This window comes from Littorina saxatilis, linkage group LG2 (assembly GCF_037325665.1).
Source record: "Littorina saxatilis isolate snail1 linkage group LG2, US_GU_Lsax_2.0, whole genome shotgun sequence".
Lineage (NCBI taxonomy): Eukaryota > Metazoa > Mollusca > Gastropoda > Littorinimorpha > Littorinidae > Littorina > Littorina saxatilis.
In genome coordinates, this window is record NC_090246.1 from 31,439,330 (window position 1) to 31,464,574 (window position 25,245).

At 42.3% G+C, this 25,245-nt stretch overlaps 1 protein-coding gene across 2 annotated transcripts in view; it reads left to right on the forward strand.

Annotated features, from left to right (window-relative positions):
- Positions 1–25,245, forward strand: part of LOC138958761 (protein SPMIP2-like) — a 31,036-nt gene that overhangs the window by 679 nt on the left and 5,112 nt on the right. The window contains exons 2-4 of one of the 2 annotated variants that reach the window (XM_070330045.1): positions 6,228–6,463; positions 19,743–19,801; positions 20,540–20,625. In XM_070330045.1, the coding sequence (XP_070186146.1) occupies positions 6,228–6,463; positions 19,743–19,801; positions 20,540–20,625 (381 nt within the window). Of the gene's footprint in view, positions 1–6,227; positions 6,464–9,775; positions 11,519–19,742; positions 19,802–20,539; positions 20,626–25,245 lie in introns of those variants that run through there. The other variant, XM_070330044.1, reaches the window with a different exon arrangement.

Consider the following 25,245-nt stretch of genomic DNA (forward strand, 5'->3'; position numbering starts at 1 on the left):
GTGGGGAGGTGACTATGTGTTAAATCCTCTGTAAGTCTGTTACTAAAAACGAACTTCATTAGATTGTGTTTATTTAAGTCCTTATTATCTGTAACGCCTAGACTAATCTGTTCAGTTACACGCGAGATGAGGTTATTTGTTACATAATTCTTACATTTTTATATTTAGTCAAGTTTTGACTAAATATTTTAACGTAGAGGGGGGAATCGAGACGAGGGTCGTGATGTAAGAACAAGAACAAGAACAAGAACAAATGTTTATTGTCCTCAAACCAAAAAGGTTATTGACACATTGCTATGAATTCTAAAGCATTCTGCGACAAACCTTCCGAGTTTTGTGTGTGTGTGTGTGTGTGTGTGTGTGTGTGTGTGTGTGTGTGTGTGTGTGTCTGTCTGTCTGTCTGTCTGTCTGTGTGTGTGTGTAGAGCGATTCAGACTAAACTACTGGACCGATCTTTATGAAATTTGACATGAGAGTTCCTGGGTATGAAATCCCCATACATTTTTTTCATTTTTTTGATAAATGTCTTTGATGACGTCATATCCGGCTTTTCGTGAAAGTTGAGGCGGCACTGTCACGCCCTCATTTTTCAACCAAATTGGTTGAAATTTTGGTCAAGTAATCTTCGACGAAGCCCGGACTTCGGTATTGCATTTCAGCTTGGTGGTTTAAAAATTAATTAATGACTTTGGTCATTAAAAATCTGAAAATTGTAAAAAAAAATAAAAATTTATAAAACGATCCAAATTTACGTTTATCTTATTCTCCATCATTTGCTGATTCCAAAAACAATATAAATATGTTATATTCGGATTAAAAACAAGCTCTGAAAATTAAATATATAAAAATTATTATCAAAATTAAATTGTCCAAATCAATTTAAAAACACTTTCATCTTATTCCTTGTCGGTTCCTGATTCCAAAAACATATAGATATGATATGTTTGGATTAAAAACACGCTCAGAAAGTTAAAACAAAGAGAGGTACAGAAAAGCGTGCTATCCTTCTTAGCGCAACTACTACCCCGCTCTTCTTGTCAATTTCACTGCCTTTGCCATGAGCGGTGGACTGACGATGCTACGAGTATACGGTCTTGCTGAAAAATGGCAGCTACTTGACTAAATATTGTATTTTCGCCTTACGCGACTTGTTTTTACTGTAGGCGTGTCTCCTGAATTGTATTATAACACACACACACACACACACACACACACACACACACGTACACACACACACACAAACACACACTGACACACGCACGGCGCACGCTCATAACACATTCACGCACGCACGCCGCACGCACGCACACACACGCACGCACGCACGCACGCACGCACGCACACACACACACAAACACACACACACACGTTAAAATTAATATTAAAAGTCCTACGGTTTTGAGCCATTAAGGACTTGAGTGTTTGTCCGCTTTCAACACACACACATACACACACACACACACACACAACTTGAACATGACACACACATACGTCGCGCGCATACGCAGAGAGAGAAAAATAGAGAGAGTAAACAAACTTAGTTATGCTAGTAGTATTATACATGTTTCTAGAGCCACTATGCTTATTTCGATATCTCGGTACACAATCTCAGGTTACATTATGTATACAAGAGAGAGAGAGACAGGCTCGAAAGCCGGCAGACAACAAAAAACAGAGGGACGGAAAGACAGACAGACAGAGAATTAACACTAAAAACATCACAGTGCAATTTCCAAAATAGAAAGAGCACATGCATACGGCAGCGCTGGCCATACTGACCGTAAAACAGTGCAAGCAAGGCATAATTATCAGAACCCTTTGGGTGACGCACGAACGCCAAAGTTCGCCGGCTCGGTTGGGCGGAAATCTTGTACATATGTGGTGGGCAAACTGTGCCTGTTGCTTGTGTAGGTGTCAATGACTAACTGATGATTGCTTGGTCACCCAAGTCCTTCCCCCTGTTAACTTGGCAAAAACGAATGAAGTAGAAGTTGAAACATAATAGGACAGAAACCGTTTTAAGAGGTTGAACATGAAATCCCATGCATGCAGTCGCAGCGTTTGATAAAGATCAAATAAGTCACGTAGGTTGTGCACTCATTTCTTTGTTTGTTCGTTTGTTTGTCTTTTTTCCCTCTCAACTGAGTATCAATTACTTGAATAAGTGAACAAAAAACTCAACGTTGTAGTTTTGAAGCTAGGGCTTTGAAACTTTACACTCCCTTTATGGTTTGTTGATTTCAGACATCAGCCAAGACAGGTTAACCATCGTCAAATTTCAAGATCACAGCGCGGTCAAGTTCGGGTCATTAGTTGGAAAATTGTAAATTTCTTGAACGTTTTTGAACCTATGTCTTTAAAGCTTTACACACTTCTACGGTTTGATTATCTTCAGACATACAGGGTGACCCAAAAAAAAGAGTACAAAAAAAACCGTCATAAATTAAACAAAAATAAAGCAATCTTCATAAATTTATTTACACACACACAAGTAGCCTCTGCATGATTTGCACAGAAAATTTTAGCGTTCTAGCTTGTCTTTCAGGAAAGTTATGCTCATTCTACAGAACATGCTCCAAATGGCCTCCGCGCCGCTGCAGGCAAACTTGAACTCGCCGCGCAAAGTTATCAATCACCCGCACACACTCCTGTTGCGAGATTCCGCGAATGGTTGTTGTGATGGCTCTCTTGAGTTCTGTGATTGTCTGTGGGTTGTTCCTGTAAACGTTGTCTTTCAGGAACCCCCAAAGATAGAAATCTGGGGGATTTAAATCCGGGGGAGGCCATTTGGAGCATGTTCTGTAGAATGAGCATAACTTTCCTGAAAGACAAGCTAGAACGCTAAAATTTTCTGTGCAAATCATGCAGAGGCTACTTGTGTGTGTAAATAAATTTTATGAAGATTGCTTTATTTTGGTTCAATTGATGACGTTTTGTTTGGGTACTCTTTTTTTTGGGTCACCCTGTATGACCCAAGTTTGGTTAACCCTCTTCATATATAAAATAAGTCTGGTTGTTCCTGCCTGGTCAAATTGCAACGTCGCAATGGAAATAGAGTTAATTATTTTCTTGAAGGTCTGGAAGAACAATTTGAGCAGATAATTTGTGTTTGATCCATATTACTTATGAGAAAGGTGAGTCGTATGAGTATTTGCTTTTCTTGTTGATTTGCTGCATTTGGGCTTTCTCACACCTTCGGTTCTGACCTACACATTGAAGATGTTATTAATTTAGAAATATGTTTTATTTTTCAAATCTGTGAAAGATGTTTGATTCTAGCCGATTTGTTTTGGTCACTTTTTTTTTTTTTGTGGGGGGGGGGGGGGGGGGTCAGGGGGAGGTATACGTTAGGATGACTGACGATTGTTATCAAAAACAAGGGCGATTGAGCTATATCCGGATTTCTTCGCTTCTGACAAACAACAAGGGCGTCATTGTACGGCTTCTGACATTCAGACATCATCCTCTGAATGTAACTGGACATGTTTTGACAGCATTTGACAGTGTGAACTGCAGCATTCTTTGGCTAGTGTTCGCTCGGTTGAACTCGGGTTGGGCAGGGTAGAACTTGTCATAGTGTTTTAATGATGTCATTATTTCTAGCAGTAGGCTACCGAGACGGTTTGCAGCTGCAGTTATATCTGTTAGAGCTGAACATATATAGACAAGAAAGTGTGTGTGTGTGTGTGTGTGTGTGAGAGAGAGAGAGAGAGAGAGAGAGAGAGAGAGAGAGAGAGAGAGAGAGACAGACAGAGAGAGAGAGAGAGAGAGAGAGAGAGAGAGAGAGAGAGAGAGAGAGAGAGAGAGAGAGAGAGATTATTTTGGCCTTGATTAGTGGCAGGTTGTAGTTGGTGTAATCATTCATGGTGGCGTTGAAAAAGATTTGAATGTGGAGCTTAAGGCTGTCATAGTTTGTGCTTACTTATGCTCTAGATTACACACTTCACGTTTCAGGTACCTGTTATTCGTTATCGAGCTCGGAGTTCTGTTGAACAGCTCTATAGTCAGTTCCAAGTCTACCCAAACCGTAAAGCAATGATTACCCAAAGGAAAGCGAACAAGCGAAGGCCAACTAGAGCAATGGGAAAAAGATAACTCTAGCTTTCATGTCGAGATTAAATTGTGCCAAAGAACTTTTGTGTGCCTCTGAGTGTCTTTTGACGAGACTTTCCCATGCCTAGACCTTTTTCCATTTGATGTTTTAAAAAACCTAGAAAATTAAATCACTCTTGTAAGTTGTATAGTGGGTGTTAACCTCACCGCTCTCACAATTATTGCAGAGTTAATTGAGTCTCGCTTTTATGGCATGACTTCGTATGGTCGAACAGTTGTGACGAATGGAGAGATTAGCGAGGGAATTTGTGCGCAGTGGTTGATCGAACCCACTAACAGGTGTATTACGGTCTATTACTGATTGAATCTAGCTGTTATATTAGTATGGGTGTTGGGCGGAACGATTGCGAAGTGAAAATGTAAAGGGATAATGAGTTGTACCAGAGACAATAGATGGAATCATGTCTCTGGTTGTACATGGGCGGGAAGAATATATGTTGATACAACACAAATATGCGCGGTGCATGATTATTTTAATATCCTGCTGTCCGAAAAAAAGTCTTCAATAAATCTATGGCTAGGGACAAAGAGGAAGCGACAGACAAGCAAAACTTCAAGTCATTGACTAAAGCACAGAGGTACAGACTTCCAATTTGTGTGTCTGTCTGTCTGTGTCTCTGTCTGTCTGTCTGTCTGTCTGTCTCTGTATCTCTGTATATGTATCTCTGTCTGTCTGTCTGTCTGTCTGTCTATCTCTGTCTCTCTCTGTCTATCTCTCATACTCTGTTTCTCTCTGTCTGTCTGTCTCTCTCTCTTTCTCTCATGTGGATATCCCACGGTATGGCATGGTTGCAGCCCAGGGATACAGACAATGTATTTAGTCGCGTAAAGCAATATCAAAACATTAATTTAGTCAATCTGTCGGACTAAACATCAAACTTGAACTAAAATGTCTTCACCAAGTCTCCCTGGCTCACCGAAACCCGACGTACGGGACAGCGCTGTCTCAGTATCATGTACACATGGGACATAACTAGCATCAAACGAGTATACATGTTGTTTCTGAACATAATATCAATTCCAACATATCTGTTTTTTGAGATTCACAAAAAAGTAAACGATCCACTGAAACCACTGCAATTTCAATATCAAGCAACATTTTGATCAACAAATTAATGAAGTATTTCTTAGGCTTTCTAGGAACCGCCATCACCCTCGTCTCGATTTATTTCGAGTCTACCGGAAATGTTTTTTAGTCAAAATCAAATCTTGACTAAATGTAATTTTTTTTTGTTAAGTGCAAAAAAACACCAAAAACAAATAGGAGACATTAATATAAATATATACGAAACAGCGACGAAAACTTCTTCTATCCCTGAAGGCAGTCGTGTAGATTGTCATGAATCCGAGCAGGTTATTCCTTTGGATAAGAACAACCTGCCACTTGAACACACCACAAACATACAGCCTGGCTGCTTTTCTGTGCAAGGTGAGGCGTTCTGCAGAGTAAGTTTTGAATTTGCGTCAGCCTGCTAAATGAATTCAACGAGACATTCCCACGCTGCACTGGAAACGGCCATGTTATTGATTTCAGGAATGTGTCCAAGATGTTCATATTATCCGATGTAAAAATCTTGCATACCGCTGTGATTGTTATGTACATGATAGGTTACAAGGGAAGGAATGTGCCTTTGAGACACTGCATGTATACTGGTCTGTAAGAAGGAACGTGCCTTTGAGACACTGCATGTATACTGACCTGTAAGAAGTTCCACAGCTAATTTATGACCACATGTAACATGCCTGCGTTCAAATTATTAATTAGCTACTAGGTGTTGGCCTAATTGATTCCCGGCGGGCGTGACCCAGCCAGGCCAGGACATTTTTATTGATGAACGAAAAGCCCTTTGATACCAGTTCACTGGGTATTGGTGGGAAAGGGGTGCACCTGTGTGTGTGTGTGTGTGTGTGTGTGTGTGTGTGTGTGTGTGTGTGTCCGTCCGTCCGTCCGTCTGTCCGTCCGTCCGTCCGTCCGTCACACCTACCTTTCGGGGAGCCTGATAGCTTAATTGGCCACAAATTACACTATAGTTTTACTATCTTTGTGAGAGCGTATAATAGCTTTGCTACATGTTATAAATACAAAGATTAACCTTCACAATCTCTGTTCACAGGTCCTGATGGCTTAGCTCCCCACCGCTCGCATCGGCTTGCAGAGCAGCGTCCCGTGGGCACCAAGGCCCACACGTCGGAAGCTACCGGGGACCTCAATTATCTGTTCAGACCCCCCGCCCTCGTCCTCGGCACCCCCGTGCACTTACGTTCACGCTCCTCCCAGCCCGGGGAGATTGGCTGGCACTGCTACCTCTTCCGAGACTCGGGACCCTACAGTACTGGTCACCAGGTTTTGGTTAGTATAAATATATATTATGTATATGTACCCAAAGCGTTTGACCAAAAACAAGTCCCTAACAGATGCCACTGATGACAATTTAATTTGATAATCATTTTAGTACATTTACCTTCCCGTACAGCACGAAGTATTTTACAATGCAGAGCTATAATTATACGAGGGTCAACTAAAAAGTATCGGGCCCGACCAGGAAGGAGTTGACTTACGAGTCTAGAAAAAGTGTACATTTAACATTGTCCCTCCGGAACTCCACACACTTGTTCCATCTGTGCCTCAGATCCTTATTGCTGTTGCTGCAGAAGCCTTTGTATTGCAACCGTTGGAAGTCTTCAAAAGCATTCATGACGTCATTGTCCGTTTCGTAGTGCTCAACCCTGGGGTACTTCCTCATGGTTGCAAACACAATATAGTTTGAGGGTGCTGACTCTGGCAAATACAGCGAATGGATAACGATATCCAAGTCGTATTAATGGTTTGTTGCCATGGAAACCAAGGACTTTCGGGCAGGGTCGTTGTCTTAACGGAGCAACATCACTTTCCAGAGAGTTCCTCGGTGCTTAGCCTTGATATGCTCTCTTAGTTGACTCGGAAGTATGAAATAGAATTCACCGGTTACTGGCTGATCTTTTTGAACTAAGCCTATCAGGAAATACCCCTCTGCGTCCAATAAAACAGATGCCATCACCTTTTTAAGGGGACATGACCATGACCTTCTTTAGGTGGGTATAACCTTGATGCCCCTACTGCATGAACGGTCGATTAATTGGTTTCAGGCTGAAAGGGATATACCCTAGTCTCATCATCAGAAACAAATCGGGACATAAAATCCTCTCGATCTGCCTCAAATAAGCGTAAAATGTTGCGTGCCATGTTCAACCTGAAGCGCTTCTGTTCTGGTGTAAAAGTTTGAGGACCTACTTTGCTTTAACTGTCTTCATGAAAAGTTTTCTGTACAGAATACTCCAAACTCTTTCATGTGAGATTCCAAGTGTATCAGCAATGTAATAAATGCCCATTGGTTAATTTTGCATCACCAGCGCGCAGACAGCATCAACGGTTTCTTGAGTTGTAACCGTTGGTGGTCTTCCACACCGTTTGTCATCTTAAACGGTTTTCCTTCCGAGCCTGAATTCGGCTGACCACCTTATTACTGTGGGGGATCCCTGCCTAACGTTTACGTCAGGTCATTATGAATTTCCAGTTGGCTCAATATTTTTTCTTTGCAAATATTGGATCACTGAGTGTTGTTAGTTTTCTAGAATGTGGGGTTAACAGTGGAGTATGGTACTTTAAGATACCAAGGCACACAAACTAACCGGTGAAAATACGTATTATTTTGCATGAAGTCTTCATAAGAACTTTTCTTAATTCATGCCAAGTTTTAAATGTCTACGTCAACTCCTTCCTGGTCGGGCCGGTACTTCTCAGTTGGCCCTCGTATATGTGTACACGTGGCTTCATTCGTTTGTTAGTGCATAACTTCTATGGTTCATTGTACAGTTTGTGTGTGTGTCGCCCGCTTTCCAGTGAAACAAGACGAAGAAATGGTCAGGAATATGTAAAATATATGAGAGTGGCTGACTTTTCGTTCTAAAATATATCCATAATTGTGTTTCATGAAATGTTTGAATGAAAATGGTTATGAGTAAAATATGTGAGAGTGACTTACTGTCGGTTCTAAAATCTACCCAAATAAGAATTGTGTTTGGTTTGTCACCAAGCACCTGGTGTAATGTGTGTTTTGGACTGTAGGATGTATAATCTGCACCATCTTTCTTTATTTCTAACGTTTGTTACCTTATCTTCAGACAAAGTCAAAGAAGATATTTACAAAGCACTTCTCCTTTTCGTTGATATAGACTTCGACAAGTCACTATGGGGTCGTCTCTCTCTCTCTCTCTCTCTCTCTCTCTCTCTCTCTCTCTCTCTCTCTCTCTCTCTCTCTCTCTCTCTCTCTCTCGTTCTCTCTCTCTCTCTCTCTCTCTCTCTCTCTCTCTCTCGTTCTCTCTCTCTCTCTCTCTCGTTCTCTCTCTCTCTCTCTCTCGTTCTCTCTCTCTGTCTCTCTCTGTCTGTCTCTGTCTGTCTGTCTGTCTGTCTGTCTCTCTCTCTCTCTCTCTCTCTCTCTCTCTCTCTCTCTCTCTCTCTCTCTCTCTCTCTCTCTCTCTCTCTCTCTCTCTCTCTCTCCTCACACGAAAGTCACAGGCAGTGGAAGGAAGACGCTTGTAACTTTTGCTATTCGCATATTGTCAAAGTTATATGCTGAACCACGCCAAATCATGGACGTTGTCGGTTTACCAGCAGCAGCATGCGACCTACTGACCACTCTGTTGGCGAAAAAAACCAGTCACACCATGGCAAGTCGGTGGCAAAGGCCGACACGCTGTGTTCACACTTCGCCTGGCAGCTACAGACCACGAGGTCGCCATGATACCCGCTACTTCTACCTTGTCATAGTGGAAGAAAAAGTCACCGTCACAAATTGGACGTGACCAACACCGTGCTAAACTCAGAGACAGACCAGAGGTAGGAGAAGCAGAAGAGCTTCTTTCTTTGCAGTGCCCAGATGACGTCATTATTATCGCAAAGGACAAAGTTAGTAAAGCCATTGTTACTGACAAACAACCTGACCAAGTGGCCAAACACACTGTTAAAAGAAACAGAACACAAGCACGTGACAGACGGTGTGAGAATAATGTTATGAATGGTGTGACGCAGCCAGGCGTGTTGACACGCAGCAAAGCCAAGAAAGCAGGTCACGGTGGTGTCACAAGTGAGAACAAGCGTGCAGATCACAGCAACACTGAGGTCAGTGATACTCGTAGTGTACGTCGCAATTAGGGACACTCCAATGTTGACAACACAGAGACAGAAACACCTGTCTGAACGACCAGCAGGCCGCTGATTGTGACATTCCCCTTGCTTCACCAGATGAAATGTGCGAATTTGCTTCAAGTATTAAAGACATGGAAATATCTCTCTCGCGCTCTCTTGAAGAATGTGCCAAGATCGTACGTAAATGTAGCAGCGGTATAGACAGTGCACCAGCTGATTGACACGTTTGGTGATGATGAACGATCTCAATCCACGATGCAAACGACTGTGCTAAAACCGAATGACACTCAATGCGATATGGTTTCCATGCCTCGACAGAAACGTTGAATACTTTGCATTGTTTTAAATGTTTCACAAAGCTGTACCCTTTAACCCAACTAACCTCATTTGAAATGAACCTTCGTGTTTATTCAATAAAATGTCAAAGCGTCAAAGGGTCTTTCTCTCTCTCTGAGTCTCTCTCTCATCTGACGGCAGGAAACCACTCCGACGACAGATTATCAGGGTGGCCAACGACCCGACCAGGCGACAACGCGACTTCTTCTTTCAACACCGGCGCAACAGGAAGCATGCCTACTTCAAGGGCAACCGTCTGGTTGCAACCGGGCCCCTGCGTACAACGCTACGGTCCCGATGGTAGGACAAGATGGACATTCTCAAAGACGGCAGGGAGCTACTCCGACGACAGATTATCAGGATGGCCAACGACCTGACAAGGCGACAACGCTACGTCATCCAACAGCAACGGCGCAACTGGGAGCATGCCTACTTCAAGGGGAAACGTCTGGTTGTCACCGGGCCCCTCCGTACTATGCCACGGCCCCGATGACAGGACAAGATGGACATCCTCAAGGACGGCTGGGAGCCTTTCCGACGACAGATTGTCAGGGTGGCCAACGACCTGACCAGGCGACAACGCAACTTCTTTCAACACCGGCGCAACAGGAAGCATGCCTACTTCAAGGACAACCGTCTGGTTGTCACCGGACTTCCGCGTACTATGCAACGGTCCCGATGGCAGGACAAGATGGACATTCTCAAAGACGGCAAGGAGCCACTCCGAGGACAGATTATCAGGGTGGCCAACGATTTGACCAGGCGTCAACGCGACTTCTTCTTTCAACACCGGCGCAACGGGAAGCATGCCTACTTCAAGGACAACCGTCTGGTTGCCACCGGGACCCTGCATACTATACAACGGTCCCGATGGTAGGACAAGATGGATATTCTCAAGGACGACAGGGAGCCACTCCGACGACAGATTATCAGGGTGGCCAACGATCTGACCAGGCGACAACGCAACGTCATCCAACAGCACCGGCGCAACTGGGAGCATGCCTACTTCAAGGGCAACCGTCTAGTTGTCACCGCGCCCCTGCGTACCACGCCACGGTCCCCTGCAGCCCACTCCCACAGCAGCGACAGTCGTTTACCCCCCATTTCTACACACCCAACCCTGCCCCCTCAAACCCTCCAGCAAGGCAGCAGCACACGGGCGGGTTTCCGCGTGATCGCTGGAACCAGCAGAGAAGTTATCTGAGTCAGCAGAGTTCCCACAGAAACCCCAACCAGAGACATAGAATTTCTCTGCCCCAACAACACCTATCATTCATGGGGTTTTAGCGACGCAACGCCGGATCGAGGAACAACATAAGTGGCCCCCAGTCACAACACGGCCGTCATAACAACAGAAACCGTGTTGACACGCAGCGTGAAGAGGCGTGTAGTGACCCAGATAGGGACAGATGACGTGCACGCCACACCAGAGATCAGCCCTGGCCACCCTTTGCCAGCTGACAGTATGGATTTGGGTGAAGCTGGAAGTGACATGCCACACGGAAATATACCTAGTGGATAGTAGGAATTCGGCCCGGGCCGCGAACTGTTACCTCCCCGAGGTATCTCCTTTTATCTCATGGAATATGTATGGTCTCTCTTGCCATCTGTCCGATTCGGACTGGATGAGTTCGGTAAAAGAAACTGATTTCGTTACATATTGGTGGAAACATCTGTTGACATTTGAGGGGTCTCTGTCGTCGCTCCGATCCACATCTATTGGATCTCTGTGCACAAAATGTTTCGTTGAGGACAATGTTACTACTTGGTACATATATTTAATGATGATGTTGTAGTGTTTTGCTTGTCTTTATCAAGTTTATAGGTTACATGCACCACCACTGCAATTTCTCCATGTGAGATAATAAAGTTTATTTGATTTGATTTGATTTGATTTCTTTTGACCTGTCCCACGTGTGTCCAGACTACGTGCAGTTTTCGTGCCCTTTAGTTAAACTTTCGAACCACGGTCGCCGCTCAGGATGGGTTATTTTGTTAGTAAAGACATGTTTAACAGAGTTTGTAATGAAAGTCAATTTTAATTACGACAGTTTCTTGGCTATCACATTGTCTCATCTTCTTGTGGGCGGGGAAAGAGATACATTGTTTATGTCAGTTTATTGTCAACCGATTAGGTCGCCGTGGTACCGAGTGAAAGATACAGATTGTGTGATCAATGACATAATGCATGGCTGTGTCGACTTGTTAGAACAGGACGGAGATTGTGACATAATTTGTGGCGATTTTAACGCAAGGAGAGGTGCCTGATGCCTAGTTTCCAAAGGCTTGTGGTTGGTGAGAGAGTCGAGTCAGACCACATGCCAGTGGAAGCATGTTGTGAGTGTGTTGGGTGTGCAAAAGAGGATCAGACAAATATTGAAAGTGAGAAAATTGTGTTGTCCGAAGAAAAGAAAGACATCGTTTTACAAGAGGTTACACCAATTGCCTTTCAAGAAATGTTAGATGAGGTCAACATAAAAGTTAACGTCAATATTGATGAGGCATTATCACTTTTGTCTGATGCACTACTCAATGTCGCTTCTTGTATGTTAAATACAATGCATTGCAACAAGATGATAATGATAAGGCTGAATGGTTTGATTCAGAATGCTTGCAGACTAAATTCGCAGCAAGGAGAGCATTGAGAATGTTTAGGAGCACAAGAAAAAGCTATGATAAAGATTTGTATTTAATGGTTAAAAAAGAGTATAACGATATATATATAAAAGAGAAGGGAAAATCTTCCTTTAATCAGATGAAGATTGATCGCTTGTTGACTTCATTGAACAGTCCCACGGATTTTTGGAATGAAATCCGAAAATGTAAACGCAAGACCTACAATGCGTTGTCGATTGATAACGAAGCATGGTTTATAAACTTTGAACAAGTCTGTAATGATGATGTTGATGTCGGAAGTGAGGTTTTAAGTGCTGAAAGTGCGACTTCATTTTCGGATGAATTTCTTGATGGAGAAACTACTGTTGACGAGATCAGACATGCAATTTAAAATCTCAGCAAAGTTAAGGCTCCTGGACCTGATGGGATTGTAAATTACATGTAGCAGTTTGTTTGTGAAGTTATTTTTCCGTTTTTGTTTGTGTTTAATCATTTGTTTGAAAATGGCATCTACCCCGAAGAGTGGACTAAAGCAATAATTATTCCACTTGACATGAAAGGTGATAACGAACCTACCTGACAATTATCGAGGTATATCCATGTTAAATGTTTTGAGTAAAATGTTTACATCTTTATTGAATCGCAGACTTACTCTCTGGACCGAGAAAAATTATGTGCTTAATCAGTTAATGATGCACAGAATGGTTTACGAAAGGGCAGGTCGACTGTCGACCACATTTACACGTTGAATGCTCTTGTTGACAAGTATTTGTGTTGTCAATCTAAACTGTACGCTGCATTCATCGATTTTCACAAGGCGTTCGATAAAGCTAACCACTCTGACTGTGCTGTGGCAAGTATTATATAGAGTTCAGGGGACAATGTTAAGTATGCTGAAGTCTATGTACGGTACAAGAAAATCCAGGCCAGTGTCAGGAACAACTCATCATATACCCAGTATTTGGAATGCTTTCACGGCTTGAAACAATGTTGAATGGCTAGTCCGATCTTGTTTTCAAACTTTATTAATTAATCAATCAATCAATATGAGGCTTATATCGCGCGTATTCCGTGGGTACAGTTCTAAGCGCAGGGATTTTAATTTTTTATTTTTATTTTTTTATGCAATTTATATCGCGCACATATTCAAAGCGCAGGGATTTATTTATGCCGTGTGAGATGGAATTTTTTTGTTCACAATACATCACGCATTCACATCGGCCAGCAGATCGCAGCCATTTCGGCGCATATCCTACTTTTCACGGCCTATTATTCCAAGTCACACGGGTATTTTGGTGGACATTTTTATCTATGCCTATGCAATTTTGCCAGGAAAGACCCTTTTGTCAATCGTGGGATCTTTAACGTGCACACCCCACTGTAGTGTACACGAAGGGACATCGGTTTTTCGTCTCATCCAAAAGACTAGCACTTGAACCCACCACCTACAGTGATCGGGTTGTATAATAATTGTACAGTTCCTTTAAATCGTGTGTTGAACGAGAACAATATTTTAATTGTACAACCTCAGATGTGTTCAGATGTGCCATAATTCGCTTCCGATTAGATGTTTTCCCAATCAAAAGTCATAAATCCCGTTACGCTCAAGCACAAAAATGGGCAGTGTTAGGCCGTCCGGCCGTGCGTAGACAAAAAAACTTAACGTTGGGATACCGCAGATGTTTTTGAAGCTAGAGCTTAGAAATTTTGCACACGTCTAGGGTTTTGATGATCTCCCGACATGACTCCAGTTAAGTTGACTCTCGTTAAATTTTGGTGTCACAGCGGGGTCATGTTCGGTTCCTTAAAACTTAACATTCAGGATTGTTCGGGTGTTTTGAAGATAGAGCCTCAACATTTCACACACTTGTAGGTATTGATGGTCTTCAGATATGACTCAAATTTGGCTTGTATTAGTCAAATGTAAAGGTCACACTATGAAAATGTTCTCTGGAGAAGATCATCACTACTAAAACAAGAGGCGAAGCCTTCAAGGCTCACGTAAGAAATCGACAAACAGTAACACAAACTCAATCACTCCGTCACACATACACACACACAGTAAGCATAGGTGACACGGTGCAAGAGTACGAGACACTAGATCTAGATCTGTCTGTCTGTAGCCTACTTACGGGGACACGACTGCCAGATGGCCAGATCGACACTGCGCTTTCGACAGCGCTTCCTCGCGCAGACACTGGAAACACGCTGTGCAGATTAACCTGTAGGAAATCTCCTTTGGTAATGAGTTGTTCTTCAGTACTGGTGACAGAAAGGGGGAAAAGTGGTCAAAATTCAAATCTCTAGTTTTGTTTTTGAAATATTGCTTTTCATAAAGCAGAAATACTGTAGTATCTGTTGTACATAAGAAAAAATCACTGGTTCACATGGTTCCTACATAATCTAACTTTTAAAGCTGGTTCTTGTGTGTCTGTGTGTATGTTTGTATGATGACGATAGGACCCGAAACGGCTGCACGGACTGAGACAGGAATTGCAGAGAATGTTCTTTGCCACTCGAGTCGTGTCATAAGGTACTTTTGGAATAGCAAATTTGAAAGGATTCTTCAAAAAAACGGCGGAAAACATTATATACCCTGTGAGCTATCGAGGATCCTCCCCGTCTGGGCTGTCGAAACATGGTCTTGTTAAAAGACGTTTTCAAATGCGGTTAACGGGGAGATACACTCGAAGCACATTTAGCGAAGTTATGTTGCCAAATCATCAAAGATCAACATTTCACTACACGGATCGATGCACACAGTCGAAATAGATGTGACTTTCACACGACCGAAGACTACTACTAGCAGACTAGCAGACGACAAGATCTAAATATTTAGATCAGTGTAAGAGCAATCCGTTGAAGAACAGTTACTCCGCTTATTCGTCTTCAGTTAAGCTTATTTCCCCTGCCATAAGTTTCCTTGCAGATCTGCAGTCGCGTAGTGAAATGAACTAGTGTCATCGGAAGATTCTTCTCAGTCAATGATCAAAGCACAGTAAGTTCTATGCTGACAAAAGTCACTTTCGGACAACACGACGATTGACTTAATTTATGAGCCCAAAGGTAACAATATCGACAAGAATGTACGCATTTGACATTAAATGAAACATTCATAGACAGTTTCCAACTCACCAGATCTGCCAAAGAGCCGTCATTCGTGAAAAAACGATGATTTTAATCAGACAGGTATCGGAAACAAGCCTTGGTCACCTGCGTTATTCCTTCCAAGGCGACGTGACGGCGCCACATTTGTTTGTTTATGGCTGTTTATCGCGAAACAACACAGTTGAAATTTGTGTGTAAAATACCACAAATTTGTGGTGAATCAGTTCGTCATCTGCGTTTCGATTGTAATTAAGTCAGATTGGAGTTACTTTGAATCGAAGGCGAGGGTAACCTGCGTTATTTGTGGGACATCGTGAACAAATTTGATTGCAATATTTTATACAGAAAGTAAATTTCAATGATTCTGGCTCAGACTTGTAGATCTGTTATGCAGTGTGTTGGTAGTGTATCTGCTTTTCTGCTATGAAGCTCATTTGGAGTGATACGCTGATCGAAGTGGGGTACCCTATGTGGGACATCAGCCGTATGCAGATTACGCCTCAGAACACTCTCGCATTTCACAAAGACAACAATAATTTGCAACATTTCAAGAACTGCATCAGTTTTATTAGATACTATTTCAACAACAACAGCACAAACACGACTATTATCAACAACACAGAACGGGAGGTAAGTCTTCAAAGACGCACCAAGTGTGCGTTCCCGTTTTTGGACGCCATTTTTGCTGGCATTTTCACAGTAAATCTTAATATTTCCATATCTATTGAATGATTTTGGTATTTTCTTTGATTGTGCCGATTCTCCTATCTCTCTGGCATGTACTGTGTGCTTTGTGACCAGTTTCTCCCCTAGACTGTATTGAAAAAATGCGTCCGTCTGAGCTGACCCCCACTTGTGACCAGTAGCAAAGAACAACTCTAATGGTATCTTCTTTATCTATTTTTCTGGAGCTAGGAAACCGAACAATGTGAAATCGTCTTCTCCGAATCGGCGAACTGCAGCTCGGTGATAACTGTATCTATACAACAATCCTTCACGCGATCTGACCTAACCTTGATCCCTGATCTGGTCTACTACATACCACACACGACACAAACCAGTCACCTGTTTTTACCCCCCCAAAACCCCCCACCAGCCGTTTTCTTTGGATACACACTTTAACTACATACGTGCGGACGAAATGTTGATCATAGCTTCAATACTTTGATGCTGTTGCTTCTATATATATATATATATATATACGACTTGTGTCTGTGTGTGTGTTTGTGTATCTGTGTATTTGTGTATTTGTGTGTTTGTGTATTTGTGTATTCGCCATGCACGGCCAAAGTTCTCGATGGATCTGCTTCAAATTTGGTGGGCATATTCAGGTAGACCCGGGACACGACACAACCTGGTCGATATTTCAACACGTGCTCTCAGCGCGCAGCGCGGAACCGATTTTGGTTCCACCTCAGCTATTTTGGTTCCACCTCAGCTACCCGGGCCCCCATACCGACACACCATAGCCGCTACACCACATCACAACGCCAAAGTTCTCGGTGGATCTTTTTCAAATTTGGACACCGTATTCAGCTACACCCCGGACACAATATCATCGATGAGATATTTCAACACGTGCTCTCAGCGCGCAGCGCTGAACTGATTTTGCTTTTTGTGTTCATTTCACCATTATAAGTAACTCTTCCTTATCTTCTCCAGTGTTTGGCGTTTATCTCCCTTCCTTCGTGTGGCTTTCCCGTTCAGTTGTAAGTTACTACTATTTTTAGAATGTCACTGCGCTGTCCACTGCGCTGAGCGTCTTCGGATATTCCCGGCGTTCTGTTACTGTTACTATTTTTAGAAGGTCAACGCAGTGTACAGAACGTAAATTGGACCCGTAAATTATCCTCACTGTAAAAGTGCAAAGGTCGAATCAATTTATAGCCACGCGAAAAATACACTGTCATCTATCTCACTATACATACGGCTTCTCTGTGTTTTTGTGTGTGTGTGTGTGTCTCTATAATATGAGCAACACCTGTGCATTGTTCAGTTCTGTTTGTGATGTGGTCTGGCGGCTTTTGTGTAATTTTATGTACTGGCCTTCCTTTGAGAAGCCATAACTTGCTCAGTCCTGTTTGAGTGGAGTTCGCCTCCAAAGGTGATTAACACGGTTACATTCGTCGACAAGGATGGGACTCGATATGGTCAGGAATGGCATTATGGCCACTGAATCATTTTCGTGCTGTTCCCATTCCACGAATCTGGGAGGGACCTAAACTTGGCGGGTCCATTGTTCGGACCCGGCGAAGCTCTAAGTACTTCTTCCCGGCGAAGCCGGCTACCCGGCGAAGCGGGTATTCATTCTAGTGAATAATAACCAGGTAAAATTAGTATTTCGGTGTTCAGTCAAATGTTAAAGTTTCTACCACAGACATACATACGCACGTACAGACAGACAAAAGTTAACATCGCATAGGCTATGTACTTACGTGAGCCAAATATCCACTGAGCTATCAAAGAAATGTGTCCACTGCATCACAATATGATGTCATTGTTTGATTTGAGCTCACATATTAGTGTCTTGTGTAATTTAGTCTTGGCTAGACTAGTGGTGATGACATCATGCTTTGACGTCATTGTGTCAGAAATGAGGTCACTCAAGTGTCTGAGGACAGAGTTTTGTTGTCTTGGTCAGCCAGCCAAAAATCAATCCTGGGTCATCAATATTATTATGGTTAAAAACGCCCGACAGCTAACATTTTTCTGCAATAATTTCAAAATGTGCGGAAACAAGTGTGACAAAAATGAAAGAAATCAATCGAACAGACTTTCTGTTGCAGAATTTTGAAAATGATGACATGACATGATTCAGATAAACGATGGTTGGGTAGTTAAATGGGGTTTCTGCCCGATCAGCAGGATCCCTACAATCACATAAAACAAAAAACAAAACAAAAACCCAACTGTAATTGGACATGGCGAAGGGGTGTACCGTGTCGTACAAAGAATTTGCTTTTCTTGTTGTAAAGATAAAGAAAGAAGACGAAAATCATTTTCTATTAGATTGTCCAACATTTGTTTATTTCCTTCAAATTGAGATTTTCTCGTTTAGGAAACCACAATTCTTGATGCATATGTAGAGGTTACATGCCGAGTCTCAGTGATTATCAAAAATAATGGTCGAAGTTAGCGGATCATGAAAAATGCGAGCTTTAGCGAGCTTTTTCATGACCGCGAACTGAGACCATTATTTTTTATAATCACTGAGACGAGGTGTGTAACCTCTTTATTCCTCCTTTCTTCAGTTATTCAAAGAAAAGAGGAGTTTTTTTGCGAAAGTTTGATCGAATCCTATTCTCTCAACCAGTCAACCTGCGCAGGCGATCGATTAATGCGCGGTTGTATAGTTCCGTGCAAATCATTCCATTCTGTTAACACTTCTTGTCAGTTTTCCTATTTTGGGCTAAAATCAAGTACACAGATATGCTGTTATTCTGCTGTGGCGGCAAAGGCAGATATTGTGTGTTCTGTATATGTTTTGGTATCGCTTAGAATAATGTTTTTTCGTCAAATGGGACTAGCAGACGAACTTTTGCACCCGTGTTCCAACGTTAAAAACTGTATGAAGTTCAGTTTTCTGGGGAAAATAGTGTATGAAACCCCTTTATGTTGTTTAAATTGATGAGATGTGTGCATTTGGTTGCGTGTGATCTGTTTATTAAATGAAATATTGTTGAAAACTGACCGTCGGATTGCAGTCTGTTGTCGAAGGAACTGAGTGAAAAGAAGGGGAACTACTCTTGTCGCTAGACAAAGTATGAGTTACTTGCCTTGGGAAATTGCTTGTGATGAACGGTTTGAGCACGGCAGATCTAGATTCAGAAAACAACCGAACTCATGGATTTTATATGGAGATTCATGTGTTCAGGCCTGTAGTTGTTAATTTAAATGCGGTATGTTTGTATTGTTTGCTCCAGAGATGTATACTTCGTACATTAGAGCGTTCGGAACTTTTCAGTCGCAAAAAGTAGTACCGAAACAGAACAACCTCTCAACCCATTGCACTATCGAGGATTCAGGCTGTTGCTGGGTCGTTATTTGTTTGGTTGCTGGGTCATTATCGAAAAATAACTACCCCTACAAGTTTACAGAGGTAAAGAAGCAGAGGGGGGAATAAGACTTGTTATGCCTTTATGACTGCTTCCCAGTATATACATCTGTCTGATTGTATAAAGTAATGTGAACATTATGTTCGCCCTTTGAAAAGGCCCCCAGGCCAATTCCAATCAACTTTCCGTATTCTCTCTCTCTCTCTCTCTCTCTCTCTCTCTCTCTCTCTCTCTCTCTCTCTCTCTCTCTCTCTCTCTCTCTCTCTCTTTTTCTTCTTACTTTTCCATTTGAACTTGTGCAACATGTCCGCATTTCTCTGCTTGTACAGATGAGTAGACTCAGGCGTGAAGCTGAAGACCTGCTTACACATCGCTTTCAGACGCCGTGGTAAGCTATGAAATACATGTCCACCTTTTTTTGACTTAGTCGTTTTCACTGCATTTTCATCCACCCGAGATTCACCGACCCCGTCAGGCTTCCGTTTGTTGTTGTCTTTTTTTTCGTAATTTACTAAGTAAGCAAAATGTATTAAATTTGTCTTTTTTCGTTACTCACTATCTAATCGAGTCTAAGCTAACCAGTTGTATTGTTGTCATTTTATCGTGATTCACTATCTAATGGAGTCTAAGTGAGCTAGACGTCTTTTAACGTGATTCACTATGTAAGTGAGAAAAAGTGAGCCAGTTGTTCGTTGTCTTTTAATCGTGATTCACTATCTAATGCAGTCCAAGTGAACCAGCTGAATTGCTGTCTTTTATTCGTGGTTCACTGCTGATCTAATTGGCTGTTACTTAGTGTTCACCGTGTAAGGGGGACTGAGTGAACCAGTGATTTGTGGTTATAATAAAATGAGATAGTTGTACTACTAACACAAACAAATGGACAGACACACAGACAGAAACACACACACACACACACACACACACACACACACACACACACACACACACACACACACACATGCGCGCACAAGCACACATACACAAGCATACACAAACACACACACAGACACACACACACACACACACACACACACACACACACACACACACACAAGAGCACACACACTAACACTAACACTGACGTTTCATCAACTAACACTTACATGATTTTAAATATTCCCAGGTACCCTGACGAGGACGAACCGGGCATCGTTGAGGCTGGAGGTTACTACCTTAAGCGGTTCCCGCCCAAGCCTAGCACACGCTCACGTACGTCATACGGTTTTAGGCCACATGAGAGTCGCTCCCCGATGACGTCAAAGCATGAGACGTCACGGTGGAAGCGAACTCCCTCGGCAACGCAAATTACGCATTATGACGGCGCAGGCAACATGCAGCATCCACAGAGTGAGGGAGGCAGTGGTGGGAGCGAATATTCCAATGAACAAGGTCGGGTTTTCTGTGTTGTTTTGATGTGTGCTCCGAAGCTTTCTGGTTGCTGGGCTTTATCCTGCTTGGTGTGGTTTCTACTGATTCTCTGCTAACGATCCGTCTGCTAACGCCCTTGGTAATGTATCGTCGTGCTACTGAAAATCTAATCGTTTGATCTGTTTGTCTTTTTAAACGGCTAAAGACGCTACTGACTGACTGACTGACTATTAGGGTTTAACGTCCTCTTAGACCAACTGGTCTATATTGGGACAGGTATTGGTTATACGCTGAAGATATGATGTGATACTTTGATTCGAACAAGCCAGCTGTGGCTGTCTTCTTCGACACACCAGCATTGGGTTTGTCTCCTCAAAGTATCGAAATACGATCATGATAATCAGAGACGAGAGATGATGCATGCGTGTCTTCGTGTTTTCCAAGCCCTGAGACTTTCGCTGTGAACGTGGGATCTTTTTCGTGCGCATGTGTGCACAAGGGGGTGTTCGGACACCGAAGAGAGTCTGCACAAAGTTGACTCCGAGAAATAAATCTCTCGCCGAACGTGGGGATCGAACCCACGCTGATAGCGACCAACTGGCTACTGCAGGTTAAGACTTGGAATGAGTGATTTACAATATGATATGTTTAATCGCCACCTAGTAAACAACCCGGAATGTTCTTGTGGTTATTTTGCTGAAACTGTGCTTCACTATTTGTTATCATGTCCCCTGTTTAATGATGCAAGAACCGCAACAATCGGTACATTAGCTCCAGAATTTGTTAATATTGATACACTCCTGACAGGTGATTCAAACATTTCCATATTTGAAAATAGTGCTATTTTTGTTGTTGTCGAGGAATCAAACCGCTTTGGGACACCTTAGTTCGATGTTGTTGGTGTTTGTTTGTTTTTTAAATATATTACTTGGGGCCCATCTACTTTTTACATTTAGTCAAGTTTTGACTAAATGTTTTAACATAGAGGGGGGAATCGAGACGAGGGTCGTGGTGTATGTGTGTCTGTCTGTCTGTCTGTCTGTCTGTCTGTCTGTCTGTCTCTCTGTCTGTCTGTGTGTGTGTGTGTGTATGTAGAGCGATTCAGACTAAACTACTGGACCGATCTTTATGAAATTTGACATGAGAGTTCCTGGGTATGATATCCTCAGATGTTGTTTTCATTTTTTTGATAAATATCTTTGATGACGTCATATCCGGCTTTTCGTGAGAGTTGAGGCGGCACTGTCACGCTCTCATTTTTCAACCAAATTGGTTGAAATTTTGGTCAAGTAATCTCCGACGAAGCCCGGACTTTGGTATTGCATTTCAGCTTGGAGGCTTAAAAATTAATTAATGACTTTGGTCATTAAAAATCTGAAAATTGTAAAAAAATTATTTTTTTTATAAAACGATCCAAATTTACGTTCATCCTATTCTCCATCATTTTCTGATTCCAAAAACATATAAATATGTTATATTTGGATTAAAAACAAGCTCTGAACATTAAAAATATAAAAATTATGATCAAAATTAAATTTTCGAAATCAATTTAAAAACACTTTCATCTTATTTCTTGTCGGTTCCTGATTCCAAAAACATATAGATATGATATGTTTGGATTGAAAACACGCTCAGAAAGTTAAAACGAAGAGAGGTACAGAAAAGCGTGCTATCCTTCTCAGCGCAACTACTACCCCGCTCTTCTTGTCAATTTCACTGCCTTTGTCATGAGCGGTGGACTGACGATGCTACGAGTATACGGTCTTGCTGCGTTGCATTGCGTTCAGTTTCATTCTGTGAGTACCCCCCGCGGGTTAGGGGGAAGAATTTACCCGATGCTCCCCAGCATGTCGTAAGAGGCGACTAACAGATTCTGTTTCTCCTTTTACCCTTGTTAAGTGTTTCTTGTATAGAATATAGTCAATTTTTGTAAAGATTTTAGTCAAGCAGTATGCAAGAAATGTTAAGTCCTTTGTACTCGAAACTTGCATTCTCCCAGTAAGGTAATACATTGTACTACGTTGCAAGCCACTGGAGCAAATTTTTGATTAGTGCTTTTGTGAACAAGAAACAATTGACAAGTGGCTCTATCCCATCTCCCCCCTTTCCCCGTCGCGATATAACCTTCGTGGTTGAAAACGACGTTAAACACCAAATAAAGAAAAGATTCTGTGAGTTCGACAGCTACTTGACTAAATGTTGTATTTTCGCCTTACGCGACGTCGACTTGTTGATATTTTGTTGTGTCTTTCGTTCTCGTTGGCTCACGTAAGTGTAGCCTATGCGATCGTAACTTTGTCTGTCTGTGCGTTTGTGCGTGTGTGCGTGTGTTTGTTTGTGCGTGTGTATGTCTGTGGTAGAAACTTTAACATTTCGTCATTTGAAGACGGACCCCCCGCCGGTTAGGGGGAGTCCCATATTGGTTGGGACTAGAAAGAATTTACCCGATGCTACCCAGCATGTCGTAAGAGGCGACTAACGGTTCTGTTTCTTCTCTTCTTTTGTCTTATTTCTGCCTTACCAGTCCTTTCACCTATATTTCCTTCCAAGAAAACTCTCCCTACTATTCCCTGCAGTTTTCCAATTCTTTTCTTGTTGTCTTATTTCTACCTGACTGGATCCATCACCTTTATTTCACTTACCAAAAGTCTTCTTTTCCACATCCTAATTTCTCTGCACCCCGCATGTCGTATGAGGCGACTAACGGATTCTGTTTCTCCTTTTACCCTTGTTAAGTGGTTCTTGTATAGAATATAGTCAATGTTTGTAAAGATTTTAGTCAAGCAGTATGTAAGAAATGTTTAGTCCTTTGTACTGGAAACTTGCATTCTCCCAGTAAGGTTATATATTGTACTACGTTGCAAGCCCCTGGAGCCATTTTTGACTCACATGCGAAGCAAAAGTGAGTCTATGTACTCACCCGAGTCGTCCGTCCGTCCGTCCGTCCGTCCGGAAAACTTTAACGTTGGATATTTCTTGGACACTATTCAGTCTATCAGTACCAAATTTGGCAAGATGGTGTATGATGACAAGGCCCCAAAAAACATACATAGCATCTTGACCTTGCTTCAAGGTCAAGGTCGCAGGGGCCATAAATGTTGCCTAAAAAACAGCTATTTTTCCCATTTTTCCCATTTTCTCTGAAGTTTTTGAGATTGAATACCTCACCTATATATGATATATAGGGCAAAGTAAGCCCCATCTTTTGATACCAGTTTGGTTTACCTTGCTTCAAGGTCAAGGTCACAGGAGCTCTTCAAAGTTGGATTGTATACATATTTTGAAGTGACCTTGACCCTGAACTATGGAAGATAACTGTTTCAAACTTAAAAATTATGTGGGGCACATGTTATGCTTTCATCATGAGACACATTTGGTCACATATGATCAAGGTCAAGGTCACTTTGACCCTTATGAAATGTGACCAAAATAAGGTAGTGAACCACTAAAAGTGACCATATCTCATGGTAGAAAGAGCCAATAAGCACCATTGTACTTCCTATGTCTTGAATTAACAGCTTTGTGTTGCATGACCTTGACCTTGGGTCAAGGTCACATGTATTTTGGTAGGAAAAATGTGTAAAGCATGTGAGTCGTATGGGCTTTGCCCTTCTTGTTTGATTAGTGCTTTTGTGAACAAGAAATCTCCCCCCCCCCCCCCCCCCCTTTCCCTCGTCGCGATATAACCTTCGTGGTTGAAAACGACGTTAAACACCAAATAAAGAAAGATAAAGAAAGAATTTGAAGACGTCACATTATGACGTAAGAGGGTTAGACGTCACGCGAAGGAATTACTGAAAGTCTCGGTCATTGTTATTTTGAGCGGGCCGAGACTAGTTGGCAGTCGTGTCCCTGTAAGTAGGCTACATGCAGACAGACAGATCTAGATCTAGTGTCTCGCTTTCTTGCACAGTGTCACCTATGCTTACTGTGTGTGTGTGTGTATGTGTGACGGAGTGATTAAGTTTGTGTTACTGTTTGTCGATTTCTTACGTGAGCCTTGAAGGCTTCGCTTCTTGTTTTGTATTTGTTTTCGTTTTCGGTATTGACACAGATTGTGTTCGATAATTCAAACAAAGTTTTCCTTGTTGTTTTTCTCCTTTTCTTTTTTTTCCCTTTTTTGACTCACATGCGAAGCAAAAGTGAGTCTATGTACTCACCCGAGTCGTCCGTCCGTCCGTCCGTCCGTCCGTCCGGACGTCCGTCCGTCCGTCCGGACGTCCGTCCGTCCGTCCGGAAAACTTTAACGTTGGATATTTCTTGGACACTATTCAGTCTATCAGTACCAAATTTGGCAAGATGGTGTATGATGACAAGGCCCCAAAAAACATACATAGCATCTTGACCTTGCTTCAAGGTCAAGGTCGCAGGGGCCATAAATGTTGCCTAAAAAACAGCTATTTTTCACATTTTTCCCATTTTCTCTGAAGTTTTTGAGATTGAATACCTCACCTATATATG